Consider the following 21675-nt stretch of genomic DNA (forward strand, 5'->3'; position numbering starts at 1 on the left):
TGTAGACACGGCCACAGTCTGTTAAACATATATCAGTTGGGATTTTTTTCCTATTATATCCTCATATATTCCCCTCACTCCTTGAATAAATCTTTTCTGTATCTCCACATCTGATAAATGTTCCCCGTGGTTTCACACCAAACTGCCTATAATTTCTGCTGTTCATAGCTGGCTCTTTTGTTAAGTTGCTGCATGGTAGAATATGCAAATCTACAGAGAAAATAGTATGAGCAGAGTTTGTTAATTGGTGGGCTGTGCAATGAGGTAGCTCTCTGAAGCAGCAAAATAAAATATCAGAAACTAGAGACATGCATTATCAAAAGCTTTTGTGGGCAGAGTGGGGAGTAACAGTGAATTCAGCTGATATTTAAGAACGCTGGGACCACAGATGTTGCTGGACTACAGAGCCCCAGAGGCCCCTGGTCTGGCACCACTCAGGTTCCGAGGGAGCTGGCCCAGGGAGGTGCAACTTGTATTTTATTTTAAGTCTAAAGTCTTTTGTGATGAAAACAGGATTTCCTAAGGATATTTATTCTCAGGTTAATTCAGCGTCTCAGGAAATGCAGAAAACTCACTTGTCATGAATCTCAGTGAAACTAAACTTGTGATAAACATGCTAATTCAATATGGTATTTTATAAACATGCACAGGGAAAAATGAAATCCATCTTACGTTGGCTGATGTCGTAGCTTCCATACTCCACTAGAAGAGGCTGCTCTGAGAGCTTGGAACTACACTGAAGCTCAATGTTAACTACAGAGTTTGCAATGTGGAAAACTGTTTGATGATCAATGTAGTAACCACAGTACCTAAGAATGAGTGATAACATTAGTTTAAAAAACACTGCTTAGCAATAATGTGCTTCACATACTATTTCAGTACAGCACCATAGAAGACCAGAAACCTGGTATAGAGTGTAGTGGTCTAACTTATTTCAGCTTTGGAAATAAGGCAAATGAGAAGATTTATGTTTGGAGATAAGGCAAATGAGACTAGAGACATGTAATCCCTCACCCATTCTGCCAGGGGCAGAGGGGCAGAGAGTAGGTCTCAGCTGAAAGACACATGCACATTAAAGCGACATCACTCAACTTACTCTCCATTGAGCTATGAATGGGACAAAATCAAACCAACTGCACTACTGCCAACCTCACGCATTCCAAAAATCATGAGACTGACTTGGAAATTTAAGACTTTATTTAAATACTACAGTCAGCATTTTTGGCTTTCTAGGATCTAAGCCCTTAGGCGCTCACTGCATACCTTCAAATTTTTTTCTGCATCGGTGTGGGCTAGAAACTTAATTTTCTTCAGTGAATACTGAGATTTGCATATACAGGTTGAACCTCTCTTGTCTCGTGACTGGTGGACCTGACTGGTGCTGGATAAGAGAATTTGCTGGACCGCGGGAGGTCAGTACAGAAGTTCCTCAAGTTACATGAAGGTCGTGTTCCCAGGCACTGCCACATAACTCGAATTTCGTGTAAGTTGGGAGCAGTTTTTCCCTGGTGGAATGCATGTTCTGCAGCAGGTGAAGCAGCAGGAGTACCTGGAGCTTCTTTTCAAAGGTAAGTCCTGGGTGGGGAGGGACAGCTGGGGATGTTAAGCCTAGCGGTGGGTTGGGGCATGAGAGGGGGCAGGGAGTTAATCCTTGGATGGGTGGTGAGCCAGTGCCACACGGCCCTGTGGGGCTTGAGCTGGAGCTGCACAGGGTGGGAATGACCCAGGGCTGGGGGGTGGTGAGCCAGAGCTGCATGTGGGGTGGGAGTGAGTCGTGCGGGGGGTGAATCAGGGCTGTGTGGGGGGAGTGAACTGGGGTTGGGGATCAAGCCAGAGCTGTGCTTGGGTGGTGAGTTGGGCCATGGGGGCTTTGGACCTGGGCTTGGGGGTTGAGCTGGAGTTGCGTGGCAGGGGGGCAGTTCAGCCAGAGCCACATGCGGGGGTGGTGAGCCTGAGCCAGGACACAGGGGGTCTGAGCCAGTGCCTGGGGTGGGAGGGGTGGAACTGGGGCTGAGTGGGGCCATGGGGAGCGGGATTTTGAGCTGCACTTAACTTGAGTTAATGTGAGTTAAGTACAACTCGAAACCGTGCATTGAGGGTTTCCAGTATTTTCTAGCAACATTACCAACACTTCCACTGCTTACTGGGCTCTTAAAAGATATTTAGGGTAAATTACAGCTAAATAACAGCACAGACACTGAAGCTGCATCTACACTATGAGATAAATTCAAATTTATTTACACTGATTTTCTAATTTTGGAATTTATAAATTCAATTTTGACCATCCTCACTTCACACCTTGCTCCCCACAAAGTTGAGTCATTGCTGCCACACACATATTGGTTAACATCGACTGTTGCAGTAATACATTGTGGGAAGCTATCCCACAGTTCCCTCATCCCCATAGCATTCTGGGTATGCTTGCTGGTCTTGACGTCATCTTCCCCTATTGCATTTTCATCATTCCCCTTCCAATCCCTGAAAATAAGTCCATCCATTCGAAATAATGCAAAAGACACTTAAAATTAGAAGAAAGAATGTTTGGTTTCCCCACACCTTACGTTGCCAACACAGGTGCAGAAACTATATTCTCAACTGGCCACCCATTCCACCTCCCATCATTGCCAAAATGTGATACCTGAAAATCATGCAGGGGGAATAATGTAGGAAGAAGGAAATAATTTTTTGTTTCCCCATATGCTATTGTTAATGGAAAGGGTTTGGGGCTTTCCAGTGCACTAAAAGGCTTCCATGCAACGACTGTGCTCTCAGCTGGCCATTCATTGAGTATTCCACCTCCCATCATTGCAGAAATGTGATCCCTGAAAATCATGCAGAGGCCCAGAATGTTAGATTGAGAAGAATGTAAGAGGAAAGAATTTTTGGTTTCTGCCTACACTATATTGCCAACACAGGTGCAGCGACTGTATTCTCAACTGGCCATCCATCCCACCTCCCATCATCACAGAAAAAAGAATTGTTGGTTTTCTCCCAGTGGCAGCAAGCCCAGGTACAGGCTGAGGGGGCGAGTATGGGGTGTCGCTGGATGACAGTTGAGGTGGTCCTTCCCCATGGGAGCAGCAAAGCACCCCATATCTTAACCGCCGGGGAAGACGTCCCCATGGCAGCAGCCCTCTCTTTCTCGCATGACTGGCAGTATTGCCAGCACCGAACAGCAGGCACATCTGTTTATTGGATTGGGTTGGGAGATACCCATGTGATGTACCTGAGTGCAGGAGAGACCCAGACTGTGCGGCACCTGTGGGGGAAGGAAGGGGGTTCACACACAAATGTAAACTGCTGAGAAGTTTCTTGGTGTGTTATGCAAGTACGACCCCCCAGCACAGCCTTGTTGACCTGTGGTACAGCGGGGCACGGGCTGGTGCCAGGCAGTGCAGAAAAACATAGCAACTGTACAGAGAGTTGCGAACTCCCAGCAGGGGCTATTTGAATGGGTAGGTGTGCACACCCCACTAAGAGCATAGAAGGAAAGAAGCCATTTCTCAGGCTGTCATAAACTAACATGAGCCCACAGCTAAAGGCTTGCTGCTCCCACTTGGAAAATCAGTCTCCTGTTACTGAAGAGCAGCAGCCAGAGTGTAGCAGTGAGAGGGGCATGGTGGATTACATACAGGACACCTCTGGAGGCTAATAAATTCGATTTTAAGATGTGGTGCTGTCACATTGGCCTTTAATTGAACTTCTGAATTTGAGCTTGACACTATACCCATCAGGTAATGGCGATTTTGTAATCTCGAGATTAGTGCTCCCTAGATCGAGCTAATGGTCTTTACAATGAAGACAGCCATGTGGTAAAATCGAGCTAGCTGAATTAAATTCAAATTTATCTCATAGTGTAGACGCAACCTGACAGCCAGGACTGGTGGCTGGAAACAAACTTTAAGGGACCAAAGGAAACTTGGCCACACCCAGGAATCCAGCCAATTTAAATCATCCCAAATTAACAATGTTGCTGGATGAGTGTTCCATATTAGAGAGGTTCAACCTGTAGTCTCATGAGTACAATAGCTGAGGCTGAAAAATTCAGCAATTTTCCTGAGACTCATGACAGAACTATGAGAGTTAACATGACTGCTCGTGGGACTTGAACCTAAGGGATTCAGGAAGCCTATGATTTCAGATAGGGAACAGTGCATAATTGTGCAGCCAAAGAGCTCAGGCACCATAGTGGTGATGGGGGAGACGGGAATCATCATTATCCAACTGTGCAAAGCTCCCATCACTGGACGGGAAGAGGCTTTAAGAGATAAAGTGAGCTAGAAATATTAAAACACTCTGGATTTAAAGTAGAAATGAGAAAACCATGGCACCTGTGTTCAAATGCTGACCTAAAATGTACACTGAAATGTTCATCTTTATTGGAACATAACTCAATATACAATTATTATTTTTACTATTATTATTTCCATGAATTAGTTCCCATGTCCAGAAGCACTGTCACCTGGCTCAGGTTTTTAAGTTTCTAAAATAGATTTTTTTTTCCTATGAAACTCAGCAGGGGAGAGAATACTGCTTTCTCAAATCTTAGAACAAATTTACCCTAGCTAGTCTTTTCCTGATCTAGGCCCACTGATGTGGGGTTGTGGGGAAGCAAATAGACAATTGCCCCAGGGCCCTTTGAAACACCATGGTAGGGCTATTCTACCAATCCATGAGCAGCTCTGAGACACTGAGGAAGGATCTCTGGGCTGACTACTCTACCAAGCCCTTCCCCCTCTGGGAGTAAGAAACCAAAATGCTCTCTAACCTCAGCCCCTGCCCCACAATGGCCATCAGCCCCCTGCTGTCCTCATCCATTTGCCTAATGCCATTTTCAAGAGAAATTTTTGGAGCAACAGGTGGCTCTTTACATTGCCAGTGTATTAATCATTGTAGCATCTGATACATTCCACTGCATGTATGGTAGGAGACTTTGGAAAATACAAAGGGATCAATATCTGATGTAGGGAATGTGGCAGAAGGAACACAATGCTGCTGAAGACTGGGAGGAATGTGTCTCCTAGAGATCATTTGCATGAGAATGCAAAGGGGTGCATGTGTGATACCTTTTCAGGCAAAGCCTAATGGGTAGCAAGTAAGCCATGAGATTTGGTCTATTGTAAACATGTAGTTGTAAAAATCACAATTTAAGCTGACACTTAATGCGGGAGTTGTGAGATCTCACCAATGCTCTGGGTTGTTGTGGGGGACAGGGCAGTCGCCATAGCTGTGTAAGACATTCATTACACAGGGCTCCCTGGTTTAAAGCATTGTGAGAAAGGAGGAGAGGGGCCCTGGTTAAGCCAGCTTGCTGAGTGCTATGGCCTGGCCTATGTCTTAGCCATATAGCTATAAGCCTGGCTTGACTAACCCTCCCCACCTCTTGAAAGATAGAGCTGAATACTAGGGAGTTTGTGAAACTCCATGTGAGAGATACCAGGAGCTGAATTCACAGAGTAGCAGCTGAGGCCATGCAGAGCTGAAATCACAGGGTTCTGCCTTAGAGCAGTCCCAAGCAGTGGGGATGGGAGTGACAAGGGTAACCCATGGGCAGCTGGTAGGAGCAGTGGTGGATGATGGCAGGTGGTTGGTAGAAGCAGCAGAGGACAAGGGCAACTGGAGGGTGGCTGGTAGGAGGAGTGGATGATGGCAGGCGGCTGGTAGGAGCAGCAGCAGATGATGGGGGCTGGTGGGCTGTGGCTGGTGGCAGCAAGGGGATGCTGCAGACAAGTGGACAGCTAGTACTGTCCTGGTGATGTATCTGTGGGCTCTGGGTTTGGGATAGCAGAAAGTACACCCTGTAACTGTGTGTGGGGTAAAGGGCCAAGAGCCCCAGCAAGAGACTTGGTTCCACTGCATATGGGGATGGTATCTTGGTAGTAAAGGGGTTTGTCTCTTCTTTGCTTAGATATACTGCATCTGTCGCTGTAACCTTGGGGTAGGTTATGGTCATTAAACAAGCCATTTCTATCTCAGACTCTGTGCTTGCGAGCGGGGGAGAACCACCTTAGAGGCACCCAGCACAGGGGTGAAATTGTCCCAGGCCACTGGGTGGGGGCTCGAGCCGGTTGGTTGTATCCTTGACAGGAAAACCCCACAAGAGCTGAACCCGGCCCTTCTGGCAGGCATCTGGCATTAATAGAAGGGTTACACTGATATAGAATCCAACAACTCAGGGAAATTCTTATGAATTAGGTATAGTACACATAGCTGTGAGATGTGACTTGAACGTACTGCATGCAACTTTCTAGCAGTCTGTCAGCCAGCCAGGGCAAATGCCGTTCCCAGAGGTAGAGCTGATGCAATGTGTTACAGAAGAGAACACACATGCTGGCTCACAGAGACGTCTTCTGCTTTGCTTTTTTTAGTTAGAGTGAAATAATTCAAAAGACGACTCGATTATTGTTCGATTTTGGCTAAAATAAAAAATGAAAGCACGAAAACTTTTTGAAAGTGGTAAGTAAATCTTCCATTAAAAGCATGTTTCGGACTGACATGACACTAACTGGTGGAAAGAAGTTCTCTGAATGGTCTTCTGGTGACCTTGATAATACCAGTGTCCTCATAAAACTACAGCTTTCGAGCTGCCTCTTGTTGCTAAGGCGAGGGCAAGAAACAGAAGCATACAAGAGGAACTTGATGTTTGGGGGGAAAATAGTGGAAAAATGAGTTGCTGGTAAACAATTATCCAGCCCACGTACACTATTATTATTCAAGGGCTTCCCCTCACCCAACCCCCGGCAAGCAAAGTCTTTCAATGTGTGCACTGTATGAAAGATGGAGGACTGCTTTGGGTGCACATCTAGTTTAAGATGCCATCTTGGCAAACAGTGTCTCTGGATTTTTGCCTAGATGCCGCTTACTGAATCTGAGAAAACTAAATTGCCCACAGATGCCAAGAAACACTGAAGCCAGCCAGTCCAGCTGCATTTCTGGTGCATCTTTCATGAAAAGCTGCTACACAGCCTGCATATAAGCTATAGAAATGGCCAGAAAACAATGTATAGATGTGGAAAAAAAAAATCTGGCCAACATTTAAACATTATTACTGTCACATCCTAGACCAACATTAAAGGAAGTTTCTCATGAGGAAAATCTGTCCCTCTCTGGCCAGGACATTTCTGTGCAATGCCAAAGGTCTAAGGGTGTCTCAAGAGATGGTGAGATGGCAGCCTTAATGATGAAGCTTGCTGTAGTAGCTAATTGCCCCCACCACAAGTCTTGAAGACCCTCAGGAGGGAGTGATGGATGGAACTCCCCACCCTGATTATTTTGTCCAGACATTAGGCCTAGTTTCTGATCCATCAGTTTTTGTTCACTGATCTTCAGTCCCAACTGTTTTTGTTTATTGGCCATGTTCTCAATACTGTCCTTGAGTTATGTCGGCTGGCCTCTTTGTTGGCACAATTAAGTCCATCTCAGTTTTGTACCCCCCGGCCCCTCCATTTGTTGTTGTGAGTTATTGTGATCTCTTTTGAACTTATACTCACTTTTTCTATTACCACTCAAAATTAGGGTAAATTTCTAGGCCCAGTTATCAAAACAGGCTCTAAACCCCATTGCACTAGATCTGCGGTGTCCAATACACCTCACATTTACCACATGGTAAATGGGACACCATAGCATGGAGAAATGGAATGCCCTCTCCGTGCATGCACCCCCTCACTTGGTGGGACAAGTTCATGGTGGCAGCAGTGGCTCCTTGGTCCCTGGCACGGGGCCTGGCTCAGGTCCCTGCTGACATGGCTTGGGCCATAGATCAGGCACTGGCATGGGCCCCAGTGCAGCATGGGCCACCACTCGGGCCCTGGTGCAACTCGGGCCCTGGCATGGCTCCTGCCGGTATGGATCCTGAGGCAGCAGCAGCTCAGGTGAATTGTGCATTCAGTTTGTGCAGGGGGTGGGGGTGAGGGTGCCTGGCTCTGGAGGAGGACATTTATTTAGAGCAGTGGGGGATTCCTGGCTCTGGGAGAGGGGGAGGATGTTGTTAGAGTTGGGGGAGGAGGGGCAGCTGCGGAGATTACACAAGAATGACAACCACAAGTGTGGCGATTCTTCGATTACTATTGGACACCACTATGCTAGATGTTGTACAGACAGCGAGAAGCATATTTAATGCAGAAGGTAGCAGAGAAGTTCATCTGTCCATTTCTTATGAGGATTCAAGGAACTAATGATCACTAACTTGTGCCTCTGTGCACCACAACCATCTGCTGTACAGAGTGGGAAACTTGTTCATGTGTTTCTGTGAGGGATTTTGGTGCAATAAAGCTGCCACATTAAAAAAACAAAAAAAACCAAAACAAAAAAAAACCCTAAGTCCTTCTGACAGATGAAAGAGATTCTGTTCCAGAAACAAAAGAGAGAGATGTATTCGGGAGGCAGAAAGCCTTTTTTAGTAGTCCGCTTTGTTCAGCTTGCCTGCTCTTTAACTACTTAAAATATGTCTTTTCATAGTTAATAAAATTTTCTATTTGTAATATAACCCAGTTTATGTAATTTCTACCAGTGTGGTGGTGAGAAGCTTTACATTAAGGAAGGAGGCAAACTTCATATAAGTTTGGGTGTATACCCCCAAAGGAGGGGAGGTTTCCATCTGGGTTGCTTGTAGCCAGACATGAACCCCCCCATTTGGCCTTTTCTTCTTCTCCCCCCCACACTGGGAGAGACAGAGAGAGAAACAAGAGGGGGAGACAGGCAGCCTTTGATGTCCTGGGAACGCAGGTGTGCTGTCTCGCCCAGCCTCTCTACTATACACAAAAACCAGACAGTGAATGGGCTAGTTCATGGCCGCCCTTCTGGCTGATCTCGGTGATTGACATGCCTGATCACTGCCCCAGGAAGAACGGGGAATCTCCGCCCATCACCTCCAAAGATGCCCAATTGTCCACAATTCACAGGTGCAAATTGAGCCTTTCACCTTCCCTGGGAAACCTGGGGTTTAAACACATTCCTCCTGATTGGCCACTTGAGACCAGGAAGAAGCCTACGTGACAAAAGGGGTATAAAGGGGTTTGGCAGCCCACCCCCCTTTGAGTTTCAATCACCTACACCTGCTGGCCAGGTCTGGAATTGACTCCCAAGACTGGGGACGCCTGGTTCATATCTACTTCTTCCCAAAGGATTGAGAGAAAGATTCTGGGTCACACCGGATCTATGAGGCAGGGGTAAGAATTACACCTGTATTACACACCTTTCCTATAGGAATTGAGGGAAAGACTCTGGTTCCACCAGGTCTAAGAGGCAGTGGTGAAAATCACACCTGCAACGTGCCTTTCTTGTGTACACATTAATTGTATTAGTGTAAGCTAGCTAGTTTGTCTAAAACTTTTCTTAAGTTAAATTGTGTTGTTTCCCCTTTTAAAAACCACGAGTACTAACTTGTATTTTAATCATTTGTCTTAGTTAAATTGTTTCTATCTTTGTATAAATAAAAAGTAACTGTTAAAGCCTCTCTAAGTGTAATTTTCCTCTTGCTGCTGTACCCAAACTAAACACAAACCAAAAAACCCAGCCTGCCCTGGCTGCTTAGCGTCGCTGCTGGTGTGGTATCACCCCCTTTGCCACATCAGACCCTTAGCTGGCACCTGGGCATCAGCTCACAGTGCTGGAGTAAACTCCTCAGGCTAAATTCTTCCAGAGCTGATCTCGGTGTTAGTCTCTACAGCTGCATGTGACCCTGCCTGCATACTTTGCTGGAGGAGTCTTGAGAACCTGGCTCAGCAAGACCAAGTAAAAAGAGGACCAGGCTGACAGAGAGGATTAATAATACCTTAAGTACCTTTCAGCTGTCATCCCAAGGGTCCTAAATCATCACACCCCCATGTAATCAGAACAGACAATTATAGTGTAATGCAGGGCTTTAACCCAATCCTGAAACCATGCCAGTCTCCATTGGTGTTTAAAATCAAGTTTATCCAACTTAAATAATGCTTCCATTAGAACTGGTCAGAAATACATCTGCTTTCCCTTCCATGGACTATTTTTGACAAAATAATAAAAATCTTGTATAGAAAAATTGAAAAATGTTCAGGCTTCGTCAAAAACAAAAAAAAACAAGTTTTCTATGCTACCAGACACATACAACAAAAGTTCATTTAAACACTGTAGTAAAATGCAGTAATGAGAGGCTTGGTGTAAGGCTAAAGGCCGAGGAAAACAGTCAATGCTTTGTTAACATACAGCAAAGCTAAAGGCCTCAAGCCTGAACAATGGTAGGTTAAAGCAAAATCCATACTAGGTAGATTCTGCCCACCAGAATGCAGCAAGAGACAGATCTGATAAATCACAGGGCCTAAAACAGTATAAAAACACCTACAAGCACCCAGAACCAGGCATTTAGTGATACCATGGACTCCCCGTACCTTCTCCATAGATAACAGCTTAGCACCAGGTACATTCTGACCTAAGTACAGGAACAGGCCATAATGACAGCATGATGGATAGTGTTGTTTTGATGGTACCACCATTATCCCCCAGGTTAATGGGTAGATCTAGTTACATTAAGGGGTGTCAGTGTATTACAATGAGGGGGTTGTACCTGGATACGTAACTTGTTTATACCTGTGTATAAAAGTGTGTGTAACAGGCTGTGTCGAGCAACCTAGAGGATGATGGAGCCCCCTTGCTGTCAACTGAGCCACATCCATTGTCATGGCATATGCATGTACCAATGTAAACTTTTGAGTCATATTGGAGACTCACGAGGGTGTTGGAGACCATACGTCAACGACAATAAACCTGTTTCCAGTGCCTTCGTACCTTGCTTGATTTGCGCTTCTCAGGGGTCTCTGAGGTCTGCAGTGTCAGCTAACAGGCTGTCTACACTGTTGTCCAAAGAGAGCACATGTACGCAGCCAAAGTGATTAACATCAAAGGGAGCAGGTTGGACATCTGAGCACCATTCCGGCAGAGATGCCCAACCACAAACACCTAGTTCTCCTTTGAAAAATAGTTTCAATGGAAAATTTGAACCAGCCCCAGGTCTAATACATCACCTGATTACCAAGATCAAGAACATGGTTCTAATGCTCACATTCAAAAACTAAACCACTAAAATAAAGCTACCATGGGCCATATTTTTTTAAAGTATGTATTACAAAGAGCCAGATCATAAGTATTCTAAAACACAGAGAGCTTCCTACAAATACAGCCTCAGCTCCATATTCAGGAGTCACATTAGATAAGAAATCATCCCAGAAGTCTTCTAATATACTAAATCCTTCAAGGTATGAGACTGTACTTCCCTATGTTCACCATTTTTACAAGGCTACAATAAATTTTGTACACCTTGTGAGGTAACTCCATATGTTGTTGCTCATTAGTGCCCTATAAAATTTGTGTGACAAACTTGTGTGGTCAAGTTATAAGATGCTATGCTAGGATGCAGCTCAGATATGTTCCAAGTTTACCAAAGCAAGCACAGACCAATTCCTAGGGAATTAAAAGATAAATTGACCTTTTAGCCAGTTGTTAAAGTCAAAGAGACCATCACCTGGTGAAGAGACCATTCTTTGGCAGGGGAAAAAAAAAGGGAAATCAAGAAATCTATATTTTGGCAAGGACACAGCTAGAGGTTCCTGCATCCACAGATATTCTGTCTCCTGAACCTCAGCTAGAGATGATTTTCAAAGAAAAAGAGAACTATAGGAATGAGGAACAGAAGCATCAAATACTTCTTCTTTTTAATCATCTCACAGTATTAATACCTCCTCAAAGATAACAATTAGCAGGTTACCAGGGAAGATGTGGGGCCTCTACTGGATGAGGGAGGTAACCTGATGAGAGATGATACAGAAAAGGCCGAAGTACTCAATGCTTTTTTGCCTCAGTCTTCAAGGACAAATCAGCTCCCTGACTACAGCACTAGGCAATGCAGTATGGGAAGGAGATGGGTAGCCTTCAGTAGAGAAAGAACAGGTAAAGAACTATTTAGAAAAGTAAGACACACACAAATCCATGGGTCCATACTTAATGTGTCCAAAGGTACTGACGGAATTGGCAGATGTCGTTGTAGAGCCTTTGGCTATTATCTTTGAAAATTCGTGGAGATTGGGAGAGGCCCCAGATGACTGGGAAAAGGCAAATGTAATGCCCATCTTAAAAAAAGGAAAGAAGGTCAATCCAGGGAACTATAGACCAGTCAGCCTTACCTCAGTCCCTGGAAAAATCATGGAGAGGATCCTCAAGGAATCCATTTTGGAGCACTTGGAAGAGGGGAAAGTGATCAAGAATAGCCAACATGGATTCACTAAGGACCAGACATAGCTAACCAATCTTATTAGCTTCTCTGATGAGGTAACTGACTCTGTGGACAAAGGGAAGTCAATGGATGTGATATACCTTGACTTTAGCAAAGCTTTTAATACAGTATCCCACAACTTGAGGAAGTATGGACTGGATCCATGGACTATAAGATGGATAGAAAGTTGGCTAAATGGTAGGGCACACTGAGTAGTGATCAATGTCTCAATGTCTGGTTGGTGGTTGGTTTAATTGGAAGGCCCCAACAATTGGTTCTAGGGCTGGTATTGTTCAACATCTTTATTAATGACCTGGATGATGGGCTGGATTGCACCCTCAGCAAATTTGTGGATGACACTGAGCTAGGGGAAGAGCTAGATACATTGGAGGGTAGGGACAGGGTCTAGAGTGACCTAGATAAATCGGTGCTTGGGCTAAAAGAAATCTGATGAGGTTCAGTAAGGACAAGTGCAGACTGCTGCACTTGGGACAGAAGAATCCCAAGCAGTATTACAGGCTGAGTGTTGCCTGGCTAAATAGCAGTGCAGCAGAAAAGGACCCGGGGATTATGGTGGATGAGAGGCTGGATCTGAGTCAACAGTGTGCCCTTGTAGCCAAGAAGGCTAACGGCATATGGGGGTGCATTAGAAGAAGCATTTCCAGCAGATCTAGAGAAGTTATTATCCCCCTCTACTTGGCACTGGTGAGGCCTCATCGGGAGAATTGTGTCCAGTTCTGGGACCCACAGTACAGAAAAGATGTAGATGATGTATTGCAGCGGGTCCAGCAGAGAACAATGAAAATTATTAAAGGGCTGGAGCACATGACCTATGAGGAGAGGCTGAGGGACTTGGGCTTATTTTATTTGCAAAGGAGAAGAGGGGTGTTTTGATAGCAGCCTTCAACTTCCTGAAGAGGGGCTCTGGCTGTTCTCAGTAGTGATGGATGGCAGAACAAGGAGCAATGATTTAAAGATACAGAGGGAGGTGTAAGTTGAATATTACAAAAAAACTATTTCACCAGGAAAGCGGTGAAGCTCTGGAATGCATTATTGAGAAAGGTGGTGGAATCTCCATCCCTAGAGGCTTTTAAGTCCCAGCTTGACATAGTCATGGCTGGAATGATTTAATTCGGGTTGCTCCAGCTTTAGGCAGGGAGATGGACTAGATGACTTCCTGACGTCCCTTCCAGCCCTGTGATTCCATGATTCTATGACAAAGACAGTAACACTGAACTGGGGGAGTTATCCTAGGCAAAAGGAATGTACTCAGTAATCTTGTTGAAACGAATGATGAGAGAAGCCTTTGCTTTAAATTAATTTAGCTTTAATTTTATTTTCTTGTAACCAGCTCAGATGTTTATACTTCATTACTTATGGTCACTTACAAATCTATCTTTCTGTAATTAACGTACTTGTTTTAGTGTTTTATCTGAACCAGTGTGCTGAGGCTGAAGTGCTTGGAAAACTCCATTTGAGCTAACAAGATTGGTACATACTATTTTCCATTAATAAAATTTCAGACTGAGTTTGTATTGCCCAAGGGTGGTCTGGGAAGTCCAAACCACACATTTTGAGTCGGGAGGGGGAATCTGGGACTGGGAATTTGTTGGTGTTGCCCTGCAGTGTAATTCAAGAATGGCTATCCATAGCACTGATACACTATAACTTACGTGCTTGGAGGCTATACACGAACAAGCTGGAAATGGCTGCTTTCACAACAAAGCAATATAAAAGTCACCCCAGGCTGGAGAACGGAGGGACACATGTGTCCAACACTACAGATGGTCCCATGTGGAATATCACAAGTATCTTATGACCATCAAAACAAAACAGTTTTTGATTCTCTGTGCCTTAAATATTGAGCCTGTTCTGGTATGGCTATGGTCTGCAGAAGTGGGTCTGTCCCACGAAAGCTCATCACCTAATAAACTATTTTGTTAGTCTTTAAAGTGCTACTGGACGGCTTTTCTGTTTTGATAATTTTTACACTAGCACAGCTTTCTCTCTGTTACTATCTTATAACTAATTTGGGATGAAAAGAAGGGACATGTTACAGGATGTCTATTTGGTTCAGGAAGTGCTTAGTTCCATGTAGTCCAGGAACCAGCTTCCATCAGAAGGAACTCGAGTCTCTCATTTAGACACCTAACTGGGTAAGGTTATAACAATGGGAATGCATTGTTCTAGCTAGTGAGCTATACATGTAGTCAAGAACACCTCAACTCGGCTTAGTTTCTAAAGGAAGCTCAGAAGTTGAAGTCTGAGTTAACAGCTTCCTGAATTCAACATTCCAGTACAGCAAGACTGTGTGGGTGAAACAAGTAAAGGGTGAAGGGAAGGCTGGAAAAAAGAAACACTGAAAAAGAGAAAAATAGATGCAAAGAACCATGGGGAAACCAAAAGCTGCAATATTCTAATGAAAGGTGCAGAATAAACAGACCACACAGGGTACCCAACTACGCTAGTTTAGCAGTTTGCGTGGGGGATGGAGATAGGCACAGAAGAGCCATGCCTTCCCTTATAAGGTCCCCAGGACACCTGATATGCTTTCACGAGGCACCAGTTAGATTCAATATCTCTTGTGAGCAACCATGAAATTATGTTACAGGTTAATAAGTTTTACCAAAAAAAAAACAAAAACCACTTAGGTTAACCCAGTGAACCCAAAGCTATTTTGTATGGTTCACAGGCTATCCATCTTCATCAAATTCTCACATTCATCTCATCCTAGTTCTTTTACTTCAAAAAATAGCTGATTTTAGGGGTATAGTTACGAAATCATACCAAGGAAAGGGCATGTTGCCAATGCTACGTTTATTTGTGGATCTCTCAACTTCTCCCTTTTTCTTTTTTTTTTAAATATTACTACACCAGATATGTCCATAGTGTGAATGAATTTACTGATAATCCCTAGTTTAATACCCATGTGCAAATACTTACATGTGTTCATTAATTCGCCACCATCCCCGCTCACAACCTTTCAGGCTCTTCTCACTGATAGTGTAGTTATGAAACTTCAGTGCTATCCCCAGGCTCTTTTGAGGAGTCTGCAACAAGCAAGTGGGAAGGTCAGTGAAAACATTTTTTTTTTTGTTAAGTTCCCAGTGTGCACCAAATATCTGTAGATTTGTCTCAACAATGAATCAGACTCTTGGGATACCGACCTACAGGAGTGCACTGACTTCCACAGCTCAACAGCGAGCACCTGAGCAGGCCTGATGGTTTTTCAGCTGCCAGCAAAACCTCAGGTTGGCAGAGGCCAAGTGCAGCTGCAGGCTTTCCATCCCTCTTAAGCAAACAATCCTTTCTTCTCGTTAAACAGCTAATGACCATATATGGAATACAGCTTGCAAAGGGAGATCAAAGGCCTCTGACTATTCCAACTTCATTAGTGCAGAGGCAGACAGACGTGGCTGACTGACAGCTAAGACCCATCTGTGTCTGTTTCTCCAAAGTTATGGTTTATTTAATTTCATATCATTATGCTTTGGGGTAGTACATTGCAGCTGGAGGATTTCTAAAGCATTTTGAAACCCAGATTAAGCCTCAGGATACCACAGACATACCTAATCAGAGGTGCCATTTTACAGGAACAGGAGACAAGTAACTAGGAGCCAGTATTTGTGAGGTGATTCTTATCTTACTGATGAAAGAAGTGTAACTCGGCTACATGTGCAGCATTTGCACAGTACAGCACTGGCAGTGCTTGGCTATAGTCAGTTCCTACATACCAAAAAGCAATTCCTGAGTATGTTGTGAAGGGCCTGTTGAGTTAAGAATAGCAGGGGACAGGGAAAGAGCTTGTTAAAATGTCCTCTTTGCAGTCTGGAGATGGCTCGCTATAGCCTCAGTTTTCCTCCCAGCAAACGTAAGCCAGGTATGCACTAGACCAAAAAGTCAATATAAGATACGTATTTTCAGCTACATCAATCAAGTAGCTGGAATCAACATATCCAAGACAGATTTTTCTGGCCATCCACACAGAAGGACGCTGATGGGAGAGTTTCTTCTGTTGATCTCTCTTACTCCTTGTGAGAATGAGAAGTGGCAGGGCCCACTGTAGAGCCGCTCTAGTTCAATTTAGCACACCCCAACTACATGCACTAAATTGAACCCGGGAAGATCGACCCTGTAGGAATTAATCTTTTGGTAAGTGTAGGCTTACCCTTGGTCATTCCAAATTTTCTTCCATCTGGTCTTCACCAATACAACAGCCACTCACTCCATCTCCTTTATCTCTTATTCCTTGCCTGGTTCTCTTGCTCCTTTACTGGTCCCCTCCTACGCATGCCGTTCTTTTTCACTGTCACCAGTAGTCCATTTTGTTTGCTTTCTCACATTGCACTGACTTCAGTTTCAACCTTCTAGCAAGCATGTAAAAATGCCTTTTTAACTCCTACCTCTCCTTTTTCCTCCCTAACTCCTTGAGTGTGTGACTCATGGCTCTTTCTGATGCTTTGATTTCCTTTAGCTCACTTGAGATTCCCATCCCTTTCCACTCTACCAATACCACATTTATCAATGACATCAGCTATCCCCACACTCTTGACTAAGGCTCACACCTTTCCTCTACTGAAGAGTCAAAACAGCTCAAGACCGATGTGAAAAAACCTTAGCTCCAATTCTGTTTTAACTTCCCAACTCCTGCATGTTGAAAATAGCACTGCTCTTCTCATAATACACACTTAAACCTTCATTTTTTCCTTTGTTCTCCGGGGCTTTTATTTCTGCCAGAAAGCCATGGAACAGCGTTCCAGCACATTTTTCCCCAGGGCTGCCATTTTTGAATGAGCCCTCTTGCCCCCCTGCTCCCTGCATACACGGCTCCAGCTAGGAGCCACACAGCTCCTTCTGTCCCGGCATGGCACATGTGGCTCCATGCTGGGAGCTGCACAGTTCCTGCTGTTCCAGTGCCTGTAGTCTGGCATGGTCCTGTAGCAGCCCCTGTGGACTGGCCTGACACTGTGGCACAGCCTGGCAGCAGCAGGGAGGTAAATCACCAGCATTCACTTGGAGGAAAGGGGGAGGTACCTGGCTCTGGGGAATGGGGAAGCCCCCACCCAGGGGGCAGTTAAGCCACCAGGGGTGGCTCAGGCCCTGCCGGGAGGGGTTATGCTGCCAGGGGTCAGCTTGGGCCCGTAAGAGGGGGTTGGGCCTCGGGGGGGGGGGCAGTATGGGGCTTGAGTTCCTGGGAAAAAAGCACTGCTGTACTCCCACTTTAACACTGAGGGATCTCCTCCACTGTAGGTCTGTGGAGTCCCACTTAGGTCCATCCCTATTTCCAAAAACCTGTACCTTAGTCTATCCACCTTCCATTTTCACTTCGTTTCACTTTTCCACCTCAGCGCTGCTCTTGCCCCACTCAAAACCCTAACCCCCAGAAAAAGAGCAGCTACTCCCCATTCTGTCTCTTTACTGTGCTTCCTTATCAAACTGAAAAATCTTTGCCACACCTCTCAATACACCACTGCTTTGTAACTCACTGCTATTAGTTTTCTTCCCCTCTTTTTACACCCCTCCTGCTATCTGCACTGCCTGGCTGTGTGCGTATTCCCTAATGCCTAACAAGTACCTAGGGTTCAAGAGGGCCTGCAGATCCTTGAATATGGAAGGAGAACACAGAGGAGTTCAAAGTAATATGGCTGTAGTTCAACGTGGACGCAAGATCCTGGATTTTTTAAACTGGCCTTCCAAAAAGTTACCCAACAGTCTACGACACAGTTGTTTGTATTTATCAGGCACCTTTCCAACACATGTAGAACCTGCAGAATCTGTCTTTTCTCTTTTAGAACATGGGTGTCCAAACTTTCGGCTTGCCTGGGCCGCATTGAGTGAAGAGGAATTGTCTTGGGCCGCATATAAAATATATAATATAGTTAATGTATATAAATCACATAATAATGTTAAAAGTTTATGATCTTGTGGGGCCGCATTACTAGCTGTCCAGGGCCACATGCAGCCCGTGGGCCATGGGTTGGACACGCCTGTTTTAGAAGATGGGCCATGCTGTTTGGAGCTGAGAAGCACAGATGGCACACGCAGTGTGCACCCAGTCTGTGGACATGTGTCACTGCAATTCATGCTGTTTTGTTCTGCTTTATATTTGTACACACTAGCCACAGACGTCAGATTTTCCGAAAGAGCTAGCTTCCCTTTCAGCAGCAAAGTGAGAGTTGGGTGCCAGGGTGCTGGTCTTTAGTGTTAAAAGCAAGAAGCATTGAACTCTGGTGGAAAATGCGATTCCATCTGGGAATTATGAGCACATACAATCCAGGCCCACATCTCAGGTGGATGGCAGCAGACAGAACAGACTTTCTGTTATGCAAGGGACTTCACACATGCATATTTTAAATTATGTCTAAAGCACTTTATGCATAACTCATCAAATACAAATAGAAACTGAAAGAGTTCATCTTTCATGGTACATCTCCTGTCTTTTCCAGTAAAGTTCACAGTCACTGTTATTGCAGGCCCACTTATCTCTTCCAAGATACCACCTTCTGCTGGGCCCTTCACTGGTTGTTTCCTACTGGCCCCAGTGCATCACATGTTTTCAGCAATAGCCGTTCTATAAGAGGACTACCCCATTTCTCAGGAAGCACACAAATACCTATTTAAAAACACCTGTTTGGCTTACTCTAAGGATTCTGTTGCTTGTATTTTAATGTCTAAAGAAGAAGAATAGACTTTACCTGAAAGTTCCACGTACAAATACATTTTGGAGGATAGTAGCTTGGATAATAAGGACTCAAAATTCTCCCCTCAAAGCCAGTTCTCTCTTTCGTCAATATGGTGTTGCCACATTCTAAAAAGAGAAATATCTTGGTGAGTGTTCACATTATTTAAAATATCCAGTAGGCTCCAAAACTGGGATAAGTGTCTAAGTTAGTGGCAGTTCTTTTGACTGCATATCAGGACAACTTGAGTGTTGTGTTCTGGCCCAAATGCAAAAGACCAACAGAGGCTAGAGCTCTTAAAAAGAAAGCAGCAGCAGAATGACAGTGAAAACACAGATACCGAATTGGCAAGCTCTAGGAATGCTGCCTCAGAAAATCCACTTTATTTCTCTCCCAAAACAGGAAAGTCACAAGTTTGCACTAACCACTCTGTCCTACACAGCTGCCAACGCACAACCTCAAGCCAACACACTGCAGCTCAAAAGTAGTGACGGCTCAGAGAGGCCATTTCTTTCATTTTACAAGATCCTGTCAGACGCATGAGCTGTATTTTGCGTTTGTAGGAGTGGTGAGTTTATGTCTGAAAGTTTACTTTTAAAAAGGTTTAAAGACATTCTCTTATATGGATTTAAATATTACCAAGTAATATATTTGCAACAACAACAACATTAGTATTGTAGTAATGCTTGAAAATCTCAGTTTCATAAAGCCAGAAAAATTCATTGCAATTATACTGTCCTCCCCTCCCACCCCCCACAATATAACACAGGCATTAGGAACTTCTCAAAATAATTCCTGCTTGAACACCTTGATTTGAAAACAAAAAACCAGTCATGTAGCACTTTAAAGACTAACAAAATAACTTATTAGGTGATTTTGATTTGAAAAGCTGCTATTGAAAGGGAATGGTTTAAAAAAGTATCACAGGCACTGGGACTGTTCATAGAGGTCAAAAGGTCAAATTTTGCCACCCCACTTTGGAAAGGTTGCCGATCCCTGTGCTAGACTGTAGAGCCACTGTCATTACATTTCTTTTCCCCAAGAAAGCACTCTTAGCCTGGTGAAGCCACCCCTTAACCTCAAAGGGAAACAGAAAGCAACAGACTAAGTAGAAAAATCTAAAACCTGCTTGTCTATATTCATTGCACAAGCAGAGAAATATAAATGCAAATGAGATATTGAGGTAAAAATAACAGTGCTCAGCTCTAATGCTGAATATTTTAGTACTCAATACCTTCAGCCTCAATACAGCCAGTCAGACTCCAGACTGTAGAAACAAAAAGCAGTCAAGTAGCACTTTAAAGACTAGCAAAATAGTTTATTAGGTGAGCTTTCATGGGACAGACCCACTTCTTCAGACCATAGCCAGACCAGAACAGACTCAATATTTGAGCCTGTTCTGGTCTGGCTATGGTCTGAAGAAGTGGGTCTGTCCCACGAAAGCTCACCTAATAAACCACCTTGCTAGTCTTTAAAGTGCTACTTGACTGCTTTTTGTTTTGATAGTGTATAGACCAGCACGGCTTCCTCTCTGTTACTATGTACCTTAGTTAGAGACAGTTAACACAACATCTCCATCTACTGGCAAATTAGAGCATAAAACAAGGGGATTCATTTGCAGTACAAGTTCAATCAAGTTGTTTTTATATATACTTCTCTGACTACTTCATTTCACAATGGCTAACTCAAACAGGCCTGAGCACAGGAAGAGGAAAAATAGACTGGAAGTCAGCATGATAAATACAATTCAGAAGAAATACCAGCGGTTAGTGAACAACCCAAGAGCAACTAAGATCATGTAAAGGGTAAAAGAGAAAGGATAACTAAAAAGCTGAAAAGGAGTTACCCAAATTCATTGTCAGCCTCACCTATGGGGTCTGAGTGACATCTCCATTATAAATACAAATACATTTGAAGAATAACTTACTTTCTTGTGTAATAACTTCAAAGTACCCATGAATTTCCTTCCATTTCTGTATTTGCATCGATGTAAATGTTATCAGCATCAGATTATTTGTGGAAACAAATGACATTAATGAGTTGGTTGGCTCACAAATTCTAAGGGGAAAACAGTGAGAGCACATACATGAGTAGTTTGTATTAAAAGTGCATTACTCTTGTTATTAAATGCACAACCTTTCCATGGGACAACCAAGTTTGTGAAGCTATCTTCCATCCAAACCCTGCTTTAAAAAATTCTGACCTTGCCTATTATTCATACTCTTTTCAGGCCAGCAAGCAGTGAAGCCAGCTCATGGTTTTTTACTCTTGCTGGGTTTTGTTTTGTTTTGTTTTGTTTTGTTTTTACTCAGGGGAAGCTCACATTTAATCCCCGCACCTTCCAGCAATGCACATGCCCTTCCACAATAAATAGAGTAGCAGATTTGGGTAAATGTATCTATGGAACTCAAAGATGAATGAATCATTCAGAGACTTGATAGGACTCATCTCAGTTGCAACCACAAACAAAGATGGTAGCAAGAAAGTTTCCCAAATACCACTTTTTTTTCCCTTATTCTTTAACCATCCCGGCTGCCCTTCCTTTCTCATCACTGTTTGAGACATGCAGGGGAGCAGCTCATGGTGTTGTGAAAGGGATATTAGGGATTCCATGCTGGCAGGTAGTAGTAGTAGGCATCCTTCAGTCTGCATAGACTATGGATCGCGCCCTTTAAAGTTTCAATTGAGGACTTCATTTACAGCATCTATTGTGACTATAAAGACCCACACGAGAGTGACAGTCCTTGCTGCATC

The 21675-nt window shown here is 44.1% G+C and overlaps 1 protein-coding gene across 1 annotated transcript in view; it reads right to left on the bottom strand.

Annotated features, from left to right (window-relative positions):
* The window catches only part of LOC142011406 (transmembrane protease serine 7-like), a 91514-nt gene that overhangs the window by 17905 nt on the left and 51934 nt on the right, over positions 1-21675 (bottom strand). The window contains exons 9-12 of the mRNA XM_074990843.1: positions 20849-20979; positions 18937-19049; positions 15185-15291; positions 673-809 (exon numbers count right to left, since the gene is read on the bottom strand). Coding sequence (XP_074846944.1) covers positions 673-809; positions 15185-15291; positions 18937-19049; positions 20849-20979 — 488 coding nt within the window. The remainder of the gene's footprint in view (positions 1-672; positions 810-15184; positions 15292-18936; positions 19050-20848; positions 20980-21675) is intronic.

Source organism: Carettochelys insculpta, chromosome 1, assembly GCF_033958435.1.
Source record: "Carettochelys insculpta isolate YL-2023 chromosome 1, ASM3395843v1, whole genome shotgun sequence".
NCBI lineage: Eukaryota > Metazoa > Chordata > Testudines > Carettochelyidae > Carettochelys > Carettochelys insculpta.